This window comes from Cucumis melo, chromosome 3, assembly GCF_025177605.1.
Source record: "Cucumis melo cultivar AY chromosome 3, USDA_Cmelo_AY_1.0, whole genome shotgun sequence".
In the NCBI taxonomy this organism is placed as follows: Eukaryota; Viridiplantae; Streptophyta; class Magnoliopsida; order Cucurbitales; family Cucurbitaceae; genus Cucumis; species Cucumis melo.
Window position 1 is genome coordinate 30,073,289 of NC_066859.1, and position 22,124 is coordinate 30,095,412.

General features: G+C 32.5%; 3 protein-coding genes across 11 annotated transcripts; all 3 read left to right on the plus strand.

Annotated features, from left to right (window-relative positions):
• Window positions 1-103: 103 nt before the first annotated feature.
• On the plus strand, window positions 104-8,568 carry LOC103487818 (uncharacterized). Of its 9 annotated transcripts, none has more exons than XR_007819531.1 (14): window positions 104-294; window positions 691-880; window positions 982-1,056; window positions 1,449-1,555; window positions 2,167-2,227; window positions 2,513-2,572; window positions 2,665-2,739; window positions 3,166-3,318; window positions 3,962-4,016; window positions 4,819-4,941; window positions 5,475-5,701; window positions 7,135-7,225; window positions 7,792-7,875; window positions 8,085-8,568. XR_007819531.1 is itself a non-coding variant. In XM_008446305.3 (13 exons), the coding sequence occupies exons 1-12, from the start codon at window positions 263-265 to the stop codon at window positions 7,156-7,158; spliced, it is 1,182 nt and encodes a 393-aa protein (XP_008444527.1). In that variant the 5' UTR covers window positions 104-262; the 3' UTR covers window positions 7,159-7,203; window positions 8,085-8,568. The 9 variants fall into 9 exon arrangements, 4 of the variants coding, with proteins under 4 accessions (XP_008444527.1, XP_050938386.1, XP_050938385.1 ...); XR_007819532.1 differs by having other exon boundaries at window positions 7,135-7,203; XR_537339.3 differs by lacking the exon at window positions 7,792-7,875 and having other exon boundaries at window positions 7,135-7,203; window positions 8,085-8,174; window positions 8,247-8,568.
• A 1,915-nt stretch (window positions 8,569-10,483) lies between these two features.
• LOC103487817 (basic leucine zipper 4) lies at window positions 10,484-10,936 on the plus strand. Its single transcript, XM_008446304.3, has one exon. It carries the CDS (start codon window positions 10,484-10,486, stop codon window positions 10,934-10,936), a length of 453 nt encoding a protein of 150 aa, XP_008444526.1.
• A 6,191-nt stretch (window positions 10,937-17,127) lies between these two features.
• On the plus strand, window positions 17,128-22,124 carry LOC103487816 (kinesin-like protein KIN-7N). Its single transcript, XM_008446303.3, has 17 exons — window positions 17,128-17,345; window positions 17,488-17,577; window positions 17,683-17,801; window positions 17,894-18,007; window positions 18,092-18,173; window positions 18,259-18,326; window positions 18,403-18,471; window positions 18,579-18,721; window positions 18,800-18,902; window positions 19,055-19,135; window positions 19,392-19,460; window positions 19,526-19,585; window positions 19,723-19,881; window positions 20,031-20,324; window positions 20,572-20,664; window positions 21,089-21,247; window positions 21,331-22,124. The coding sequence occupies exons 1-17, from the start codon at window positions 17,201-17,203 to the stop codon at window positions 21,964-21,966; spliced, it is 2,484 nt and encodes an 827-aa protein (XP_008444525.1). The 5' UTR covers window positions 17,128-17,200; the 3' UTR covers window positions 21,967-22,124.

Consider the following 22,124-nt stretch of genomic DNA (forward strand, 5'->3'; position numbering starts at 1 on the left):
TTATAATCAGTATTTAAAACAAAGAGTTTGAAGAAAGTTTCTTGAAGTGATGATGAATTTTTTGTCGTTTAATCTGATTCCAACGCACCGCATTTCCCAAAAAAGAAATCGCGCCACCTGGTCATTACATTCATCTTTCTTCCCCGTTTTACTTCTCCTAGAACTCAGAATTCACGACTCGAGCTTAATTACACATAACTGCTTCTCTCTACTTTATTCATTCTTGATCTTCATCTTTAGAAAGTAGAAGCTCCCGGAAGAAATGCTCGGCGATGGAGGAGAAACTCCTTGCAGGTACGACTCGTTCCTTACCTTCTCTTTGACTACGGACTTATGGCCTCAATTTGTAGTTGCTTCACTGTTATATTCAGTTTCTTGGCTTCAAATCCTTGTTCCCTATCGTTAAATTCTGCTGCATTCAGCTGTTTCTTGTCAAGGAACTCGCTGATCATCTTAATTTTCATACATTTGCATTTGCAGCGATTACTTATATTCTGCTTGATATTGTGATAAATCGTGATCGATGAATAGATGCACAAGTTATTGTCATTAGATAGATTGAGAATCGTTTTGTTTCGACTACTTCAACTAGCTCGCTTCATCTATTAGTGCTTAACCTTTGCTTGAAGTTGAAGTAAAACACAAGTATACAAGATTAATGAGGTTTCCGTGTTTTTTTTTTTTTTGTAGATATGAATTATTAAACATGGTTAAGAAGCACTCCAACTTAATAGGACAAACTGTGGTGGATGAGCAAGATGTTTCCGATGTAGAAACGGATCCTCGTTTTTGGCACGATGTTATGGATTTGTATTTTATTCGTGGTAAGGAATCAAGGGGGCGACAAGACGACGATCTCGTATTTTTTGTTAGAAAAGTGGTACAATTTTGCTATTGCCTTACATGGTTGCAATACCTATATCTCATTCGCTTAGGGTGGTATCAAAGTTCTAATTCTCTTTCTGACTTATGATTTGAAAGAAACCTCAAGGGTATGGCAATGATGATGATAATGGAGGCACCTCGCCATATTTTGTTCGCAGGTGGGCATCTAAGGTACATAACTTCCATTCCGGGCAGTGATAATTTATGCACAAAATGATTTTATTTAGCTATGCCAATCTTGTCTCGTTTTCAAGTAGTGATTAATGTTAGGGCCCCTTTGTCGGGTAAATATTGTATATGTAGTATTATTTGTACCAACTATTCCTCATACCTAGTGATGTATTTTTACAATAGAATGAATGTTTTGTTTTCCTTAATTGTTCCTGTTCGAGCTATATGTAGGTCTATTGTAAAAGGTGTTGTCTATACTAGCTATAAAACAGACTCAGCAGGTCTTCAGGAATTAACCTGCCTGTGTTTACACTACCAAGTAGAGTATAGTAATTTGTGGTATGATATCTCAAAGCTATCAAAATAATAAGCTGTATTTTTATATTTTTTAGTTGGACAATTTGGTTGGAGACGCTTCAGTAGATGTGGATTGGAGGCGCTCATTTTATTTGAACTTGATTGCTCACACTACGTTTACTGTGACTGTGGCAATTTGCAGGTATTAGACTTTCTAAATACACTCTTATTTTCTTAATGGACTACTCTCATTCCCTTGAACACATAGCCTGCATTTGTCATGAGGTTTGAATCGTATGATTGTGGGCATATTCTTTTTATTATTACCTTGCTAATAACACGTTCTGGCAGGATGCTACTGGTGCATAATTCTTATATTTTTTTTTAATTATGAACTGACAAGTAAGATTCTCTGCAGCATTTGACCTTTTTTCTGTTACCCGGTCAAATGCTTTTGTGATTTATACTAGTTTCATCTTTATATGTTATATCATCTTATAAGAATGGGAGCAAATAATTCTGGTTTTGAATAAATTTTTGGGATGGCGTGCATATTCTTGCAATGACTAACGGTTTCATGTTTTTACTTATTTTTTCTGCAAACTTTATATAGTTCGCTTTTTCGGAGAGTACATTATCTTTTAATATCCTTCGTGGGAAATGACCAACACAAAGTAGAATCTATTTAGTTAAATACTAATTGCTGTATTATATAGTTACTGAGGTTTATTTCCTTTTCCTCCCATGAAGCTTCATCAATATTGATTTGCTTTCTCTTTATTGTTCCATTTTCTCATTTCATTCCCTCTTCAGTCATCTGGTTCTTCGAAATCATCAAGCAGGACATACGACATCATTGTCTCCTATATATAAGGTATCTTCATGTGCACTCTTATTTAGTTGTAGGATCATATATTTTGTCTACTGTTGATGTTGGTATAATGATAAATATACTGGGATTATGTACTGGTGGTACTTGGTCTTCACCTTTTCTTTTTAATATGTGTAATGATCCTTTGATGAAATTCATATGTTGCTGCTGCAAGAGTTAATTTAATTTTCGGTCCTTCAAACGTGGTTTCATGCCAGTCTTGCTCTTTGAAAATTTTTATTTTCATCATTACTTAATTTTTCCCGTTCGGTTCGGTGCTCTTTGAAGGTTGTTAAGACTGTTTACGCCTCTCCTAGCCGTGTCAATTTTCATTTGGATTCTAAAAAGGTAAATTAGTTGCTTTCCTGCAAGATTTTCTCAATCATACTCTACCATCAATGTCACTTTGACTTTATCACTTCATCATAAATTATGTTCAGGAAGTTGAGACAACACCTGCATATCCAGATATCTGTTTTGCAGTTGATGACTTTGACTCCACTTTTGATGCAGTGGTAATGTTCTTAATGGATCTCATTTCAATTTTGTTTTACAAAATATATATGGAAGGAATGGTTGTTGCAGTGAAGCTTTCATGATCTATGAATTGGCTGGCGACTTCATTTTAACCGTGCTGCAATTTATATCTATATCTATATCTATATCTATATTTTATATTCATGAGTGTTAATGCCAGATACTTCCCTTACCCTAGTACACTTGGTTGCATAGGAAATTTATAGCTACCATGACATGAGTCTATTCTCACTAAGCCCTTATAGACAAGTAGGCCATCCAGTGGTGGGTATTGTGTGTGTATATGTATTTCTGAATTTGTTTCCTTTAATGTAAACACACACTAAATCATTGAAGCAGTCATATTATCGATACACTTAAAGGTCAATTGGGTTTGTTGAACTTTCAGTGTTCTTATTACTCAGGTCTTGACAGAGACTGACCATTGCTATTGTGTACTTCTCAATGCACATGATGGTGCAGCTTTTCCCGCAAAGGACAATGCAGAAAATTGCGATTCTAGTAATTTTGTGGTCTCTAGTATGGATTCTGATTCTCAAAATACAAAGAATTCCAAGGTTTGGGTTGCTTCTCTTTCCAGCAGTCTAACTACTATAATTTATTGTAAATAAAACTTTCACGCTAATGCAATAGTTTGAATGTTTCTCTACTTCATGCTGGTTTATGTTTGCTTGAGCTAAGCTACTAAGTAAATTGTACTTGAAACCAAGAGTCAAATGGTTAAGCCATAAAGGATTATATCTTTAGGATTGATTTATAGGACTAGCACTAGTAGGGCCTTCCTTCTTTCTTTAAGAAATTTAATTAGCTTCCCATTTTTGGTAACCTTTCAACTCTTGTACTTAGGATAATATTATCAACGTTTTTGGTTTAATTGATTGTAGAGCTTTTCTTATTTTTATTTCAGCTATTTTTTTTTCTCAAGGGGATGCTAGAATCTACACTCTGTACTATATGGATGATCGGGAATACTTATAATTAGTTACCATCTTCCAGAAAATGGATTTCTCCTCTTTAAATATTCCAAATTTAATTTCACCTGAAATTCAATGTTATATTTTTTTCCTTTTCAATGATCTGTAAAGCTTTGAACTTTTTGAGCACGTGAACCATGAGACTTTATCATGATTATTGGACAATTAGTATTCATGTTAGAGACAACGACCCTCCAAATAATTCATATGATTCTAAATGCTGCAGATTACTCTTTTCTCTGGATTTGTCAGCTACCAAATGGTTCGAGATGCATACGACGGTATATATTTCTATATCTTTTTTTCTTCAATGTGTTATATAATTTATCATACTGAGTTTCCCATTCTTTCAGTGATATAAGGATGAATGACATAAGTAATGAATACCTTGCTGTTGTTTCGCCAGAACTAAATGTAGATGTTATATCTTATATGTCCTTTAATTTGAATAGGAAAGACCATTTTGGCTGGTTCTAGAGGTTTAACTACTCTTCCACTTAATTCTTTTTTTCTTTAATATTTATGAATCAATTTTGAAGTTCCTTTATACAGTCTAGCTTGAGCTCTTTCATTCAACCACTTCGATTGACATATCCCATTAAGAGAAACAACTAGAAAACTCTTCAAAGTGTTCTTTTGGCCTCAGAAATTGAAAGAATGCTGTGCTGAGATTGTTCCTTTCCATTTTCCATCTTGTCGTGCTATCATCTTATGGTAGTCTTCATTTATATGACATTTCTGCTGAATTGTTTATAATTAATATTGGATAAGAGAAATTCCCAACGCTTGGTTGTGAAATGCATTGCTTGTCATCCCCTTGGAGATAACTTTGATATCAATTGAATATATAGTTAATATGTGCAAAACACGTATGCATATATATTATTGCAGTGATCTTTTTCCTGTTGCTCTGTCGTGGCTAGATCATTGTTCAATAGTAGTGTGATCCAACTCTGTATATGATTTGCAACTTACAGAATAGATTTTTATATTATATTTTTCCAAAGTTTATTTTTATCAGATGGACGGTGGTAAGAGATTAAGTTTCTCACTGTCTTTCTACTCTCTTTCACTGATAAACAGCTGGCAAGTCTAGATTTGGCAGCTTGCTCTCTCTTGGTCATGCTTCTGGCAAAACAGACAAAATTTACATGAAGGGTCCTGGAGGACGTGGGGAAGTTGAAGTTGCTGTTTCTGGTGTTGCAGGTAACTAAGGAAATAATCTCATTTTCTACTATCTAGGCTTTTATATTCTTCTACTTGAGTAATGACAGACAATTTTTTTCTTTTCCCTACAGCAATTATAAAGGTTATCCTGTGGCACCTTACGCACAAGATAACTTTTTTTGGTCTTTCACCACTAGAAAGAATGGATACCATTATCATTTTATGAACTTTTTTTGTTCTTCTCTGACATTTATCAAAAATCTTGTTTTGAACCAAATGATCCCCCAAAAGTTGTCTTTGTAGGAAGCTTATCTAACTGGCAAGTTCTAAATTTTCTACTATAGTGGCATAACATTCGTAGTATCAATTTTGACATAAATGGAGTCGAAACAAGCATCTGGATATCTGAAAATTTATTGTAGTTTTAAGTTATTTTATTGGGTGAATGATATGTTGTGTCTTTCTCTTTTCATATGGGTGACAGTTAATTTTATTTGCCTAATTAGTTTGGTGTCAATTTTGGTCAAGTGGACAAATTTGTTGTCTTATATGAGTTTGTATTATAATATCAGATCAAAGCCTGCAGGACTCTGGGCCCTTTTCACCTGTGGTTTCAAAGACAGGATTTGGGATTGGCACCATTGTTAGAAGAGCAGCATCTGTAGCAACTGTGGCTGCAAGACAAGCTTATGCAGCTGCTAGTAGCAGTGGTTCTGATGACGAGATGATACCTCTCAAGTGTTGCTTGATGTCGATTTCATTGCCCTGGGAGTACATCGCACATGATCTTTTGTTCAAGGTTGGATAATTGTTGACCATTCTAACTCTGCATTATGCATCTTTCACCATATTTACCCAATTCTTGCCAGCGATATGTTTTCATGCTGTAAGCTGTATGGTAATGGAGCTTTCCTACGTTTCTGGAATGACTTCATGTTGTAGACTTGCTCAAATCTCTTTAGGGCAAAAGATGCAGCACTATTTCATATTTCTTTGGTAGTATGGTCAAGCTGATTCTTGGATATTGCATGTTTGTCAGTCGACTAACCACACCATCACCATCAAATTCTCTGTCTCCCAACATGATCAGGACTGCCAATTAGAGCCACAACTTTCAGGATGGGGCCATAACCCCAATTTTTTTTTTTCCTCACATAATGAGCATCTCACGTAGCTTTCACTTGGGATAAAATGAGAACATTGAAATTAGTGTGGTTGGAATGTGAACCGATGGTTTTCCCATTATAAGATTTTGATCTTGGGAGGTGGTTTTATGGATGTCAGAATTAAGATTGAGATTGAGATGGGCATCGGTTTCTTAGGATTTGTGTGGTAACATTTAGGCTCCTTCTTTCTTGTCTTTTCTCACTTTCCTTTTTTCCCCCTCTTTAGAATAATAAACAAAAATATATTTGGTAAAGTGAGGCTTTGATCTTGGGAGGTGGTTTATGGATGCCAGAATTGGGAATGAGACTGGTATTTTTTTTTTTAGGATTGGTCTGGTAATATATATGTTTTTCTTTCTCGACTCTTATTTCTCATTTTTCTTCTTTTTTCCTGTTCTTTTATTACTATTTTTTTTATAGAATATCAAACAGAAATATATTTAATAAGAGAGAGGTTCTGATCCTGGGAGGTGGTTTGTGGATGTCAGAAATAGGATTCAGATCAGTATTGGTTCTATAGGATTGGTCTGATATTACATATTTTTCTTCCTTCTTTTATATTCTCCTCTTCTTTCCCTCTTTTTCTCTAATGATTATTAAAGAAACAAAAATGTATTTGTCTGAGAGGGATTTTTTTTTTCGCTTGAAAAAGTAATAAAAACAACAATTTCATTAATATTTTGGCAGTTTTCATTCTTTTGAAACTTATTTTTCCTCTTAGTTTATTTACAATTTAGGATTGTTGATACCATGAAAAATACCTTATTAATAAGTTATTAGTGTGTTCGATACTAATTAATCAGAAAAAATGGAAGGGAATAAGTTGAGGAACAGCATAATTGGGAATAAATCCCAAATAAACAATTTTTTTATCAAAATAAATCTTAGTTTTTGGCCGAAATTATCCATCTCGAGTGTATGTGAAAAAAATACCCACATTGGCATGTCATATGTAGGTTGCTGCAGTTTATCTTTTTGTTTCTTTTTGGTTTACTCCTAACAGTTTGGGTTATGGGATTTGCTGTTTTCATAATAATGATCACTAACTTTTAGAACCATCAACCAGGGAAGTCCGCCAGTGAACTTGTGATTTCCATCACTGAGACACAAACAGAAGTGGCACTCATCCTTGAAGGTACCAAAGTTTGAGGAAGGAGGTATTCCTTGTATGCACACAACACAGAAAGACCTATTTGTAAAGTTTAATTGTCTTTGAGTTTGTTTTTGTTATTTGCATAGGTTTGTGTCTGGTAATATAGAGGAATCTTGCTGAATAGATCTGGAATTTAACTCATAATCGCCTACTTAGCATCAGGGGCAATTTCTTTTCTTTTTTAGTAAAAGGCAATAGGATGTGAGAGATTCCATTCACGATGGGTAATTTAGACCTACCAGTCTTCTTCTTCATTTGGGTTGTTCTTATGCCCAAATTTGATGCTCAACATATTGATGGAAAGCACTTCGTATTGCTTCTCCGTTAGAGCTATTCCGTAATTTGTATGTATTTCTTTTCCACTAGGGGGCTGGACAAGTACACGATCTTGTATGTAAAATGATCTTTATTTCCTTTATTATTATATTTAATTGTTAGATTTTTACAAACTTAACACGCGCGCTTGCTTTCCGGCTCTGAACCCTCAACTACTTTTAAAATTTAATCACCCTCTGTCCCTTCTTGGAACTTGAGTCCATTTTCATACCTTTCTAATCTTTATGGCTACAGTGTGAGGAAGATCAATATGCTTAGTTAACAAGTTTTTTAGAGCTTGTAACCAACACGGAGGCTTGGGTTGTCGTATCCTTGAAGGTCCTAACTTTATTTATTGTTCTTGGCTTGAGCCTCTAAGACACGAGCAATCTTAGCTCAAAAAATCTTTTCATAGATTCCAAGTATGAACAGCACTTTATTTAGTATATTACCCACTTTTCTGTCGCATCTAGATTGGAAATATTTGTGGAATAACAAAATTGTATTTTGCATTGAGATACGCGTTAAAAGTAAGCAAATTTTGGCAGTGTTACAGTTGGGTTTACAAAAGCAACTTGCAAAGGAGGCAACTGACAGACTTCTCAAATTCCTGGCGGCAAGGTTTCTAATTCATTTAGGTAAGAATGCAGGGTAAAACACTGGCTTCCAGGTTGTAATGCCATGTTAAATTTTCTTTTCACTGCGTACAGGTAATAAAAAGGTCAATTTAGGGGGGGAAAGGTTCAGAAGTTGCATGTTAGCCTCCATTATCGGTAAACCTGGATCCCCCCTCTTATCTTATATGCTCAAGTCTAAAAACTAATTGTTAATTAGGTAAGACAAGAGTAGGGAATTTGGTGTAAATTTATGTAATGGAATCTTCTCTGCTTGAGATTTGATAATTGTGCATGCCATGTTTTGAACTATGGGCGAGACTCCGGATCCGGTGAAACCCCCGACGGTGCTTTTCAGGGTTTGGAGTTGAAATAAAAGCTGCCCTCTTCGATTGAATAAATGGGATTAAATTAACAAGCTTTTTCGTAGATATCCAGCCCTCTCATGGGTTACATATATTAGGGCTATAAAATCGTCGGTGTTTCGTATGTGGTGCCTTTGTCTCTTAAGCGAAAGAAATTTCTAGAATCCTACCTAATTAAGTTTATGAACCTATCTATCTTTTATACTATATATATCAACTCTCTACTAAATAATTTACTAAAGTTCTTTTATGATAGGTTTATACACCTAACTTCTACAGATTATAGATTCACAAACAAAACATAAATTACGTTGTTTGAATTTTCTTTTCCTTTTTCGATTCATTGTGTTGGTTTGAAAATTTTTATCCTCCAATCTCTTAGTTTATAATATTTCTAATTAGTTAGACTATGTTTAAGTTGTCACATATAGATTTCAACTTCAAAGTTTATTAACTTGCTTGATATAACACATTTGCCAAACTTAAACTCAAATTCAGTTCAAACATACTCTTTAAGATTGGTATAGTCGTGGAGAATTGAATCTTCAACTTCTAAATACGGAAGTCATATATATTAACACCATTGAGTCAAGCTAATTTTAACGTGATATTTCTTTTTATACAATACTCCGATCTAAGTTCAAAGAATGGGTTTATTCACTTGTTTTACCATAGTACTTGACTCGGAACAAAAATTCTTGAAAATTAAGAAAAAAAAGTCCATGTATTACATTCTCCATATATTACCTCCCACCCTTTATGGGCAAAATACAGATCGTAGCGACCAAATAAGTAATTTACGTCCTTCAGATGAGGCTATAATTCCTCAGGACAAAGTTTTGGGTATTGGGTAATGAGAGGGGTGAAAATATAAGGGGAAAAAAAGACAAAGACTTGCTAGATTTCCCAAAACCATGCTGATAACTTTGGGTTCTGTCTTTCCTTTTGTAGGCTAAATATTTTATTCATTCTCATCCAACTGTTCATAGGTTGGTTTACACTTTGTTGCCAAAGTCATGGGCTCAACCATTACAATACCATACCACAACCATACCCTCTTAAAAAAAAAAACTTTTTAAGCTTTATAATTTCATGACATCTCCATTCCACCGTGTCGTTATTTGCTTGACTCTTCATGATTAAGCTAAACCACAATCTCATATTCCCCCGCCTTTACTTTCTCTTTTACTAATCTAAAAGTTAAAAGCAACATTTCTGGTCCAGCACCTTGCCACCGCTGCACAACTCCCATAAAAGACAGAATTTTTTTGTTTTCTTTTTTTATTCTTATTTTCTGATCAGATCAGAAAACTACTACTACTACTACTAATGTAGCAAGGACCAAATTCATATTTTGCCACATTGCTATCTCTTTTATTGTGTGGGTCTTTGCTTTGCTTGACTTTAAGTGCTAATGACATGGCTAAATTTGAATTGTAGTAGAGTATTAGCTTATCTTTCTGTTGCTGCCAGATGTTCTTCTTAAAAGCAGCTTTTTCTAATTTTGTTTCCAAAGACCATTTTAATCTCCGTGTCCATATAAGATGGTTAATTTGTATATGACATATGGTTGGGAATTAAATACTGTTTAATTTTTAAAAATAAAAATAAAATCAAAAGTCCAAACAAGAAAATCACTCATGGAACAAAATATTATGATAATTTTATATTTTCTTCAGAGAAGGAGAGAGGTATTTTTTAAAAATAATAATAATAATATCCAAAAGGCATCACAAATTAACATACATTTTTTCTTCATGAAACAAATCACGTGCTATTTTATAATAAAAGTTTGTTTTTTTTTTTTCTTGGTCAGGTTTACCTCACTCCTCCAAGGTTTCATGTCTTATTGGGCCCCATGTGTCTCTCCAACATTTTTCCATAAATACCCAACACTTCCTCTTCCTTCATCCCCTTTGCTCTCTCAATCTCTCTCTCTCTTTCTCTCAGTTTAATTTTCATTTTCACATGGCAATGCTGAACATGGGTGAAGATGGAGTTGGGTTTCAGTGTGAGGTACCTGATCAGAATAATCATGAGTTCACTGCCACCGAAATAGAAGAGCTCTTGTCACTCTTTCTAGCCAACGACGGCCCCCCAAGTCCTGGTTCCGATTCGCAGGGCTCGCTGCGAACCTCAGCAACTTGTTCGACCAATGAGAATGAGAGGAAGTTGCGGCGGATGATATCAAACCGGGAGTCGGCCCGGCGATCTCGGTGGAGGAAGAAGAGACATTTGGAAGATCTAACTAATGAGGTGAACCGGTTGATGATGCAGAACCGGGAATTGAAGGATCGGCTAGGTCGGATTCTGAACAGCCGTCATATGGTTATGAGAGAAAACGATTGGTTGTGGATGGAGTCGGTGGGTCTTCGGGCCAGGCTTTCGGATCTTTGCCGGATCTTGGCCGTCATGCAATAGCCTTCAAAGAAGTTTACGTAAAAGTAAAAAGAGAAAAAGAAAAAAAAATATATATAAATATCTGCATATAGCACTGAGTTCTAATAATTGAAAAGGAAAAACAAGAAACTTAGTACATTCTCCTGTATCATAACCATTTGGAAGTGAAAAACAAATATCATCGACCTCTTTTTGGTTCTTCTCTCTCTTTGAATAAAGGCACAAAAGTCCTTCAATCAAAGTCCAAATTTTACTTTGATTTTGCGTGACTTCCTTTGGAAACGATGAACGGTAAATATCAATATTTTTCTTTACACGTATGCATCCATTCAATAGTTCAATCATAATTCGTCACCCATTTATTTTATAGTTTTTGTTTCTTTTATTTGGATTGGAGAGAAGTTGCAACTTGAGCTACATCTCTTGTAGTGCTTATTTTTACAAACACATTTGAGGCTTAAACTTTTTCTTGTTGCTAGTCTGAGTTAACCAAAACGCTTTAATTTACAAGGTTAGAAATTTTAAATTCAACTTTCATACTAATATTGTAGTGAATAAAGTAATTGCTCTTTTGTTTTCTAATTTGTAAGCATCTAGATAGATAGATATAAAATTAACTTGATATAAAATTAGGAATTTAGTTAAATTGCCCTAACTTACATTTTCAACAACTTTGTTACGTAGATTATTAGATCGGGCATAAGAGACTAAATGGTTGATGTGGCATACTCTTTTTAAAAGAAAAGAAGCATGTCGGCTTCCAAACGATCTATGTATTACGTTGAAAATTTAAGCGTATGTTACGTGGATTAAAATAAAACTAGTTACCGAATAGATAGTTTAATCTTTAAAAGATAGCATACAAAGTTTTAATTTGAAGCATATTTTAAATTATGTTTATCACTACTCTTTTATTTTCGTACTCCCTAATTTTCTTTGTAGACATTTTCACAAAAAAAAAATTATCATTTATATTTCTATGGACGTTTTTACATTTAATTTTAATATTAGATTTGACAACAATGAAAAAATATATATTACAAAAATTCCATTTATATTCTTTTGATATAGATAAAAATAGCTTCAACTTTTTCTTATTCATCATAATTTCTCAGTAATTAAATAACAAACACTTTAACTTATTAAGAGGTATTAAAAAAAATGAGAAAAACTATAGAAAAAAACAGTAAAAGTGACAAAATATTTACGATTCATGATAAAATCAAATATTAAAATTTCAAAATTTGACATAAGTCTATTTTAATTATAAATTATGAATTTTTTTTTTATTTTGTAAATATTTTTAAAAATTTAGTATTTACAATAAATTTGCTTTAATACGTGTTATTATATATTAAAATTCATTTAATTAAAATCATGACATTTTAGGGATGTTTTCACCCAATTGAAACATCAATAACATTAACATTTTGATGGACGTATAGAAGGACGTTAGTGAGGGAAGAGAAAGTTATATGTATATATATTTATTTAAAAGATGATCGTATATATATAAAATGACAAAATAAATTAATAGAATGAATATATGAAAAGTGAGAGGAAAAGGGATTGGGGGATTTAGAAATATAGTAATGGTGTGGGGGAAGGGGTGAGGGAGAGAAGTAGAGGTATCTTTAGGTCGATGCGTGCACATGACTCAATATCACTGAAACCCATGCCCCTTCCCCACACACACACACACACATATATACAATAATAATAATGCATCTCATTGTATATAATTCTATTTTGACCACTTCTTCTTTTCTTTTTCTTTTTTTAATAACAATGATAAAATAATAACCAAAGAAACCTTTTTGTGTTTTAAAGAACTATCTGACATCAATCAACTGAACCCTTTATTTCTCAAATTAAAGAATTTACCAAGTTGTTTGTTTGGTGTCAGTCCTTTCCTAGTTTGTTTCAAATGTTTATAGTTATACCTATTTTATATTTTCTTCCCTTCCTATATCAATTTCTTAGCTACTTTTTAAAAACAGTTCTACCTACTTCTAATTTTTTTTTTTTTTGCCTTCTCCCATACTTAAAAACAAAAAGAATCAGTTTAATGTTCATGTTAGTTTTTATTAATCAATTCAAATTAAATTGTAACATTTTAAAATTTAAAAATTAAATGCCTAAGATTTGATTTTGAGACATATGGATTAAATATAAACTACATAGTCAAAATACAAACATTAAAAAAATACTTTTTCCAAAAATTCATTTACGAAGATTTAGAGTAAAAGTTAAATTGCTTGAATTAGGTTTATTTTGAGAAAATAATATATATATATATATATGTTAACTTGTATTTATATTTTAGATAATTAAAATAAAGAAGGACGTGAAGAGGACCCTAAGAAAATAGTACAAGTCAGAAAATTATATTATTTCAATATGACCTTCTCGTAATCTTAATTAATTAATTAAGTAACATTATAATTATAGTTGCATATTTAAAAGTTCAAATATTATTTTAGCTTTCCTACTTGGACATTTATTGTATGTTCTAACAACCAACACATTAATTTGAGGGCCAAAACAATAATCAAACATAACTTAAAATATAATTTATCTTCAAATTCTCCTACTCTAATTTATACCATAAAAACACAACAATAATTTAAAATCCAACCTCAATTACAAAAAAATAATAAAATAAATAAATTATAAATTTAGTATAATATTTTAAGTGTATATATATGTTTCTAAACTGTGTAAAACATATAATAATTTTATGAATATTTTTAAACAAGAAATTAATTAATAGCTTATAATTAGAATCAATAAAAAAAAAATACAAAAATTGAACACTTTTTTTAAGTTGGATAACTCAAATAATTGATGTGTAGGAACACTTATATGATTCCAAGTGAAAACTGAAGTGTGACATAACGTGGGTCTTACAAAAATAATTTCCCCTCTCAGTATGTTTTTAATATTAATCATAATCTATGTGTATAAGTATATAGATATAGAAAAATAAGATGATAAAAACTGAAGTGAAAGAACTTGGTGTCTCTTTCGGTGAAGAGAATGGTTCTTCCACTTGTGAGTTGAGAAGCAAAGGAATTGGTGTGGTCCTCATTCAATTAAAGATAATTTTCCCTTTTTGTTTGCCTTTTTTATATACATATATATAACCATTTTTTTTTTTTTAAATTATACTTTTCCTTTTTCCTTTTTCCTTCCTTTTTTTTTTTACAACCAAAGAATTTATTTTTTTTCTCTTTCTTCATCTTTTTTACTTGAATTTTTTGAGATAACGTAACATAGTGGACATCGTCGTCAAGATATAGTACTATACCTATTTACATTTACAATATGTTTAATTAGTAATTAGGAACAAATCAAATCAAAATAATTTAGAATAAAGATAGGTTTATTTATCCCCAATGATGTCTAAAAGAAACTTCTATTTTTTTTTTTCCTATCTTAATTTACTTTTATTAGAAAAAAATTGAATGGAAGTATGACATAAAATAATAAAGAAGGGATTGATATATATACACATTATTTTATAAGTTATTATGATTCACGTGTGCATATCTTTGTACCAAATTTTGAATATTTACTTGTCCTCTTACAACGAATTCAATAGAAATTTAAAATATATATACACTAAACAAAACTCCACATAGGTTTATTATAATTTATTTTTGACATAAACACTAACATCTTTTTTTAAAAAAAAAAAAAAATAAATTCAAGCAAACAAATTAATAATCCACAAAATCTTTTGCATATTCATGATACAACTAACTCTAAATTAAAATGATTGTTTTATTAAAGAAAAAACAAAAAGATGTAAAATCAAGATTACAAAATCTTCCTCTTCCTTCTTTTTCTCAATCTATATTGTCATTGAAATTGATACATTACCCTTTGAACAATACATGTGCACAAAGCACAACATATAGTAGATTTGTAAGTATTGTCACATTGATTTATTTATTCATATATATATTATGATTGGTAGCTTTTATAAACGATCAATCACACCGAAAAAGAAAAGCTAATTTAATTAATTAAAGTTAACAAAAGAAGTTATGAGAAAGTAATCTCCATAATTCAAAGAGAGAGGGGGGGGGGGGGGGGGCTGCCGCCTGCCGCCAATCCTTTTATCAAAGTCCACGTGGAGGGTCCAGATTGGGAGGTATTGAACCGGTAATCAAAAGCCAAAAAGACCGGATAGAAAAAGAAGGCTGGGAAGAGCTCAGCCACGTGTATGTAGTTGACCGAAGGAACTTAACCTCACAATTGATGCCACGTAATGGTCTACGTATCAGTCGCTGATTAGTTGCTTTTATCTCTTTGGTGATTTGTTTGAAATTTGATTAAAGCTTTAATTGAATTACTTTATTTTAATGGGATTTTTTTTTTTTCTTTTGAAGAATTGTTTTTGATTTGTATACTTTAATTTTGTCAGATGGAATGTATCAAAGTCGTTGCAACTACTTACTCTCTTAAAGAAGATTGAAATGCATTGTATGTTTTCTTTCTTTTTTAAGGAAGTTATGATTTTGAGAGAGTCTTTGTATTTTTGTATGTTTTATGATAAGAGTATATAAAATATTATATCTCTTAAAGTAACTATTCATTCTCATCTCATCCTACCATTGATTCTTCAAAATAATAATATCATACATCACATTTTATGCTTCCTATTTTATTAATTGCTGCTCTTTGTAATTTCTTTTTCTAAATTCTTAAATAGATTTTATTGATATTATATTATTCTTTGTGGTGTTTACACTAATTATATAGTTCTATATTTGGAAAGTATATGATTTTCTTTAATTTAAAATTTATGTAGCTTTAAATTTTGGTTTAAACTACAGCTAATAACTCATAAACTTTGTGTTTTTTTTAATTAAAAAAATATTTATATTTTTGAAATAGTTGAGCTTCATAAATATTTTAATATTACATTTAACGTAGGACCTTGCATGGTGTTCGAAAATTGTTATAAAATTAACGTTGACTTTGTAAACTCATACTTCATAAACCTAATTTTGAAACATAAGTAATTACAAATTTTTATTTAAAATGGTAAAATTTATGACTTTTTTTTTGTCATTTAATCTAAAATATGTTTTTTTTTTTATAATCAAACTTGATTTTGAAGTTGAATAACCAAATAATGTGATATTTAAGAAATATATTATTTTTATTCGGTTAAAGCATCTCAATTCAACGTTTGAAATGCCAATGTCAATAAATATATTGATGTTTTAATCCTTGTCAAAAATAAAAAATGGAAAGATGTGTATTTGACTTAATGTTATGTTATTATTTCAATTGAGTTGAAATGTTTATTATTTATATTTCATTGTTTTTATATTTCACATATTGTCTTTAATAATATATTGAAAATATCAATTCAATTATTCCAATCACTTGATTAAATTTGTGAAAACATGAAATATCAATAAAAATATCAACACATCTAATGTAATTTTTATCTTAAAAAAGAACATATTGATATAGAATTAATAGGTGGTTAAAGTAAAAAAAACATTTACTGGATGGATTGAAAATTAAAAGAGGAAACCAATTATTTGAATAGATAGTGAAGTAGTTATATCGGTAATATAATGTTCTTTGCTTTCATGGTCTTTTAAAAGTTGAAAAAAAAAACGTCCCTTCTTTCACCCTCTCTTTTACATATCAAATCACTGCTTATTTCACATTCTTTTACATATCAAATCACTGTTTTCGTCACATTTTTATATGTTTTGTTTGAATAGATTCTCTCTCTTTTCTTTTGTTTTGAATAGACTCATTAAAACATACATTCGTTTTTTGAAAGAAAAAAAAAATCAAAACATATTATATAAACTAGATAACGATAATTTATCATCATCTAATCATTAAAACTTATAAATAAAATTAAATTTCTTTTAAATCAAACTATCAATGTGTAAGAAATATCATTAAAGTGTAATAATATTTTTCAAAGAAGGGAGTAAGTCTTTACAAGTTCAGTATTGAATTGTTAGTTCGGTTGGTCAATTTTCCTAAATCAAAACTAGACTTTCGATCTGACTACCCATCAAATATGAAATTTGGGCTTAGATTTAGCCCAAAAAAATCTTCCTTGCAATTTGGGCCGAAAGAAAAGCGGGAGGGCATAGAGCGTAATATTATGACCAGCATGGAGGGTATTTCCGTAAACGAAACATTTTGAAATTAGAAAGCCGTTTGAAACACAAATCCCGCTCAGATCAGCCCTAGATCAGAGAGGGAAAAAAGAGTTCATTTGACATAGAGAGCTCGAAAATGGAGAAGATTTGCGTTGCTGTTCGATTGAGACCATCTGTATCTCAAGATTCACTCTATGGAACGTATTGGAAGATTGACCACAATCGAATTTCGCTTCACAGACCTCATGGCACACCAATCTCCGGCAATTCATATGCTTTTGGTACTTTTCCATCCACTTCTTCATTTTTTCCTCAAGTTGAACAATTTCCCACTCATAGTTACCTCATTTCTTCTTATGCTTTACTTCATTACTATCTAATTATATGGCCATTTCCTTTTTTTTTTTTTTTTTTTTACTCTAGATCACGTGTTGGATGAAAGTTGTACCAACGGTAGTGTTTATGAACTCGTTGTTCGGGATATCATCCATGCTGCAGTTGAAGGTTTCAATGGTATGGTTCTCTCTTCTTTCTTCAATGCTTCATATGGAACCATTCGAAATGTATTATTGTTTTCTTTGATTTTTGACGACGTAGCTCATAGTTGAGATATTGTAGGAACTGCTTTCGCTTATGGACAGACCAGCAGTGGAAAAACTTTCACCATGAATGGTTCTGAAACCGACGCCGGAGTTATTCACAGAGCAGTGAAAGACGTGTTCGAAAAAATTCACGCGGTAAAATCTTGTTTGAGTCTTGAAGTCAACATGAAATCCTTGAAGTTGCAAGATAAAACTTTTTACTCCATATTTTTCTGTTGTGTTATCAGACGTCAGATCGAGAATTTCTGATTAGAGTTTCATACATGGAAATTTATAACGAAGAAATCAATGATCTTTTTGCGGTTGAGAACAATAAATTGCCGATTCATGAGAGCTTGGAGGTTGTTATGCCATTCACTCCCTTGCATTTTTTTCTTTCTTTTTCAAGATATATGAAAATAGAACTGACAGAGCTCTCTCTTTAGCGCGGGATATTTGTTGCAGGTCTCAAGGAGGAGATTGTCAGTAATGCTGATCAAGTATTAAAGCTCATCAAGCAGGGTGAAGGTATGGAAAAAACCATATAACTATATTTGGGATAAGTTTTTTATTTCTTGAACCCGAAACACTGAGACATACACTTCTCCTGCAGTAAACAAACACTTTGGTGAAACAAATATGAATGCGAGGAGTAGTAGGTCACACACAATATTCAGAATGGTAGGTATATGTTAAGTCTTTGGATAGGGAGCTCCTTTAACTAATATCTTTATTGATGCGAGTTCAACATATGCAGGTAATTGAAAGCAAAGGGAAGGAGATGGGTGAAAATTTGAGTGCGGATTCAATACGCGTTTCTGTATTGGTTCGTACCCTGCATAAATCTACCACATGGCATTAACTTATGATCTAGTCAAAGATAATAATTCATGTTTTCTGATCGTTTGACTTTGCTTGTGTTATGTGAAATAGAATTTGGTAGATCTAGCGGGGTCTGAGCGTATTGCTAAGACAGGAGCTGAAGGAACACGTTTGAAAGAAGGGAAGCATATCAATAAAAGTTTAATGATTCTTGGGAATGTTATTAATAAGTTAAGCGAGGGCGTTAAGCAGAGGTAGTTTCTTCTCCTGGAAAACTCTTTTTCTTTCTTTCTTGAAATGACAGTAAATAATGCTTTACTTTTTTGGGACAGAGGGCACATTCCCTATCGAGACAGTAAGCTAACGCGCATACTCCAACCTGCTCTGGGTGGCAATGCTAAGACTTCAATAATATGCACCATAGCTCCAGAAGAGGTATCCAAAGGATTTTTCTTTCAGTTTTCTTATTTAGTGCATAACGGTGTGTAGAATTTCAAACATCCAGAACGTACCATTCCACAGTCAACTTAGATTCATATATACTTAAACTTATCCTCCTTTCCTCTAAATTTGATATGTGCTTTTAGGTACATATAGAGGAAACAAAAGGAACTCTCCAGTTTGCTAGCAGAGCAAAGCGGATCACCAATTGTGTTCAAGTGAATGAGGTTGTTCTTCTGGAAATAGCATACTCTCTTCTTTTCTTCATCAAGAGACATAAACTTCAGTGCATTTTTTGTATTCCCAGTATCTCATCACTCTGAAGTTGTGATGTTGGTTTGGTTTGTACATACGTTGTTCTTGAGATCAAAACTTTACATCACTAATTTTTTTGACCAAATGCAATTATTCATTGTTTTTCAATGTAGTATCCTTTGCCTATCATTTTTATGTTGCAACTAATTCTCCTTAAAATTGTCCCAGATTTTGACAGATGCAGCGTTATTGAAGCGTCAGAATCAAGAGATAGAGGAACTGCGTAAAAAACTTCAGGTTCGCTCGTATTTGTCTCACTTGATCAATAGATTTCGAGTAGTTGACATTTAATTCTTGTGTAGGGATCACATGCTGAAGTACTTGAGCAGGAGGTTTTGAAATTAAGGAACGATTTATTGAAGGCAGGTTTTCTTTTCTTTTCCCTTCTCTGTCTTTCTTTCTTTCTGATTATTGTTCTTTTTAGTACATGTAGATCTCCAATTGTACATTCTAGGATTTGCTTTATTTAATAATAAAATGCTGATTTCAAATAATCCAGTTTGAGCTTGAGCGTGAGAAGTTGCAAATGGAACTTCAAGAGGAAAGGAACTCACATAAAGAACGCGATCAACGTATCAGGGAGCAACAGATGAAAATAGAAAGTCTCAATAATCTTGTCAATCTTTCGGAGTCTCTACAAAGCTCCAATCAAAGTCGAGTATGAAAATTACATTATCTGTTACATTTTGACATGGATAAGTGTGACTATAGAATGTCATTATTGTTGTTTTAGGTAGCTTTACGCACTATCGTGCATGCTCTAATTGAAACTGAACATCAATCCCAAATTTTGTTGCAATTTTTCAGGAACAAGATTCTGTGAAAAACACTCACGGGGAAGATTTTGGTGGTAGTTGTAATAAAAACCACGAAGATGGATTTGTAACACCTTGTTTCAAGGCACCTCCTAATGCTTTTGTTGCCAAGCGATCTGATTACTCTATGCCTCCTGAGTTTAGCCCTCTTCCAGATGCTTTCAGTAATGTTGCAGATGAAGATGCTTGGTTGAAATTGAATAAAGGTTTCATAGCGGACCTTGATTCACTTCAAACGACTCCTGCAAGAAAAGTGCAATCGTTTCCATTCAATGAAATAACTCCTGTAAGTGCTTTTTCGTGCAACGAGGGTTTCTATATGCCACTTTGTTGAGGCATTATCTCTGTTCGTCTATAATTATGAAAGTTCCTTAAACTTTTTCTTTCCGAAGTTCGTGTTCCTTACATTAAAACTATGGCTTAAAATTTAGGCATTGCTCTTGTTTATGATATATGATAATACTTATATCGCATGATTCTCACTTGTCTGGTTTGATTGATTTTAATCTGATGCACTTGTGGTTGAATTACAGGGTCATGGTCTCTCCAATGAGAATCATAAACAAGAGATTCAAAATCTGGAGAGACAACTAGAGCATGCCATCATGGAGAAAAATGAACTTCAGGTTGATTTTATCTTGTTTTTCTTTCCTTTTTTTTTTTTCCGTGATTGTAGATTAAACGAGGTTTGGATAACTTCGTAAGTGTTATTTCTCCTTCCTTGTTTATGTACCAGTGTGCTACCATGATCGAAGTTCTCAACATTACTCTTGTAGGGTGTTGTATTCATACTTCAAACACGTTAGAGATCATTTAGCTGAAGCCTAATGCTTAAGATTAACTACTTATTTAACTGAAATATAAAACTTAATTATTTAAGTTAAACGTCTCCATCGTCTTTCCATTTTTTGTGATAGATTTTAATGAAATGGGTTATGCCACTTAATGAAAGAGCTTAATTCTAGTTAAACTTGGCCGTCATTTAGGTTTCGGATCATTCCTCGTACTCTTTCATTATTAACTTTTTTCCGTGATTGTTGATAAATACAGGAAAAGCATGAGGAGCAAATTCTTGTCAACAAGAAATTAATGGCAGAGATATCAGAGATTCAACAAAAACAACGAGCAATCGAGGAACTTCCGGAAAAGTTGTCCAATTCTTTGGCAATATGCAAAGAAGTTTACATTGAAATCCTATCTTCCCTCCAGGTAGAATTTACATTGCTTAGCAGTTTTTAAGATAATTTGTCAAATATAACACCCTTTTTTAAATTCTATTCTTCTCTTACTAGAGTGCCAAAGATGACGAGAAACCCTCAACAACAAAATTCCTGTCAAGCACCAGTGAAATTGGAACGTGTCTTTTTACTACTCTGGAGGCTCATCTAACTACCGCCACGAATGATTCACTTATTCAAAAGCAATATGATGTACTTCGTGCGAACATAAACAACATAATGGAATCCCTTATGTTGTCAGAAACATCAAAGGGGTGTGCTGAAGATGACTTTTTGAAGGAAACTTTGAGCATTGAACTTCATGATGTTAAGCAAAGATGCCATGGCCTTGAGAAAGAGCTAGACTCCAACAACCAGCGTTTGGAACTATCCAAGCAAGAATATGACAACTTAGAAAGAGAGTTGAAACTTATGAAAGATGAAAGAGATTCTTTACGTAAAATGGTGTCTGAATGTGTTGAAAAGCTAGAGATGGAGAAGGAGCTGAAAGAAACTGCATTGAAGGAACTGAACAATGAAGTCCAGAGACGAAGAGATTTAGGAGAAGGAATTAAGCGATTCAGTGCAGCATTTGCCACTCGACACAAGTCATTCATGTCATTCAACAGTGAGATAATGTCCAAAACCGAGGAATTGAGGACTAATAATAATTGGGTTGTTGTTCCTGTTCCCAAATCTCTTGGGGGTTAAAAATTTAATTATTGAATTTGTGGATGTTTGTTTATTTATTGTGTGTTGTATGATGTCTCCCGTACAAGAACTCCAAACGAATTGAACTTATCATTCACCTCCTTGGATAATGAATGAAATATATATATATATTTGTATTGGTTTCAACCATCACAATT

Coding starts and splice junctions, on each gene's coding strand:
- LOC103487816 (XM_008446303.3), top strand. CDS start 17,201: ATGGAGAAGATTTGCGTTGCTGTTCGATTGAGACCATCTGTATCTCAA. Junction 17,802..17,893: donor TGTTCGAAAAAATTCACGCG/GTAAAATCTTGT, acceptor TTGTGTTATCAG/ACGTCAGATCGAGAATTTCT. Junction 20,665..21,088: donor TGGAGAAAAATGAACTTCAG/GTTGATTTTATC, acceptor TGATAAATACAG/GAAAAGCATGAGGAGCAAAT.
- LOC103487818 (XM_008446305.3), top strand. CDS start 263: ATGCTCGGCGATGGAGGAGAAACTCCTTGCAG. Junction 881..981: donor TATTTTTTGTTAGAAAAGTG/GTACAATTTTGC, acceptor ATGATTTGAAAG/AAACCTCAAGGGTATGGCAA. Junction 2,740..3,165: donor ACTCCACTTTTGATGCAGTG/GTAATGTTCTTA, acceptor CTTATTACTCAG/GTCTTGACAGAGACTGACCA.
- LOC103487817 (XM_008446304.3), top strand. CDS start 10,484: ATGGCAATGCTGAACATGGGTGAAGATGGAGTTGGGTTTCAGTGTGAG.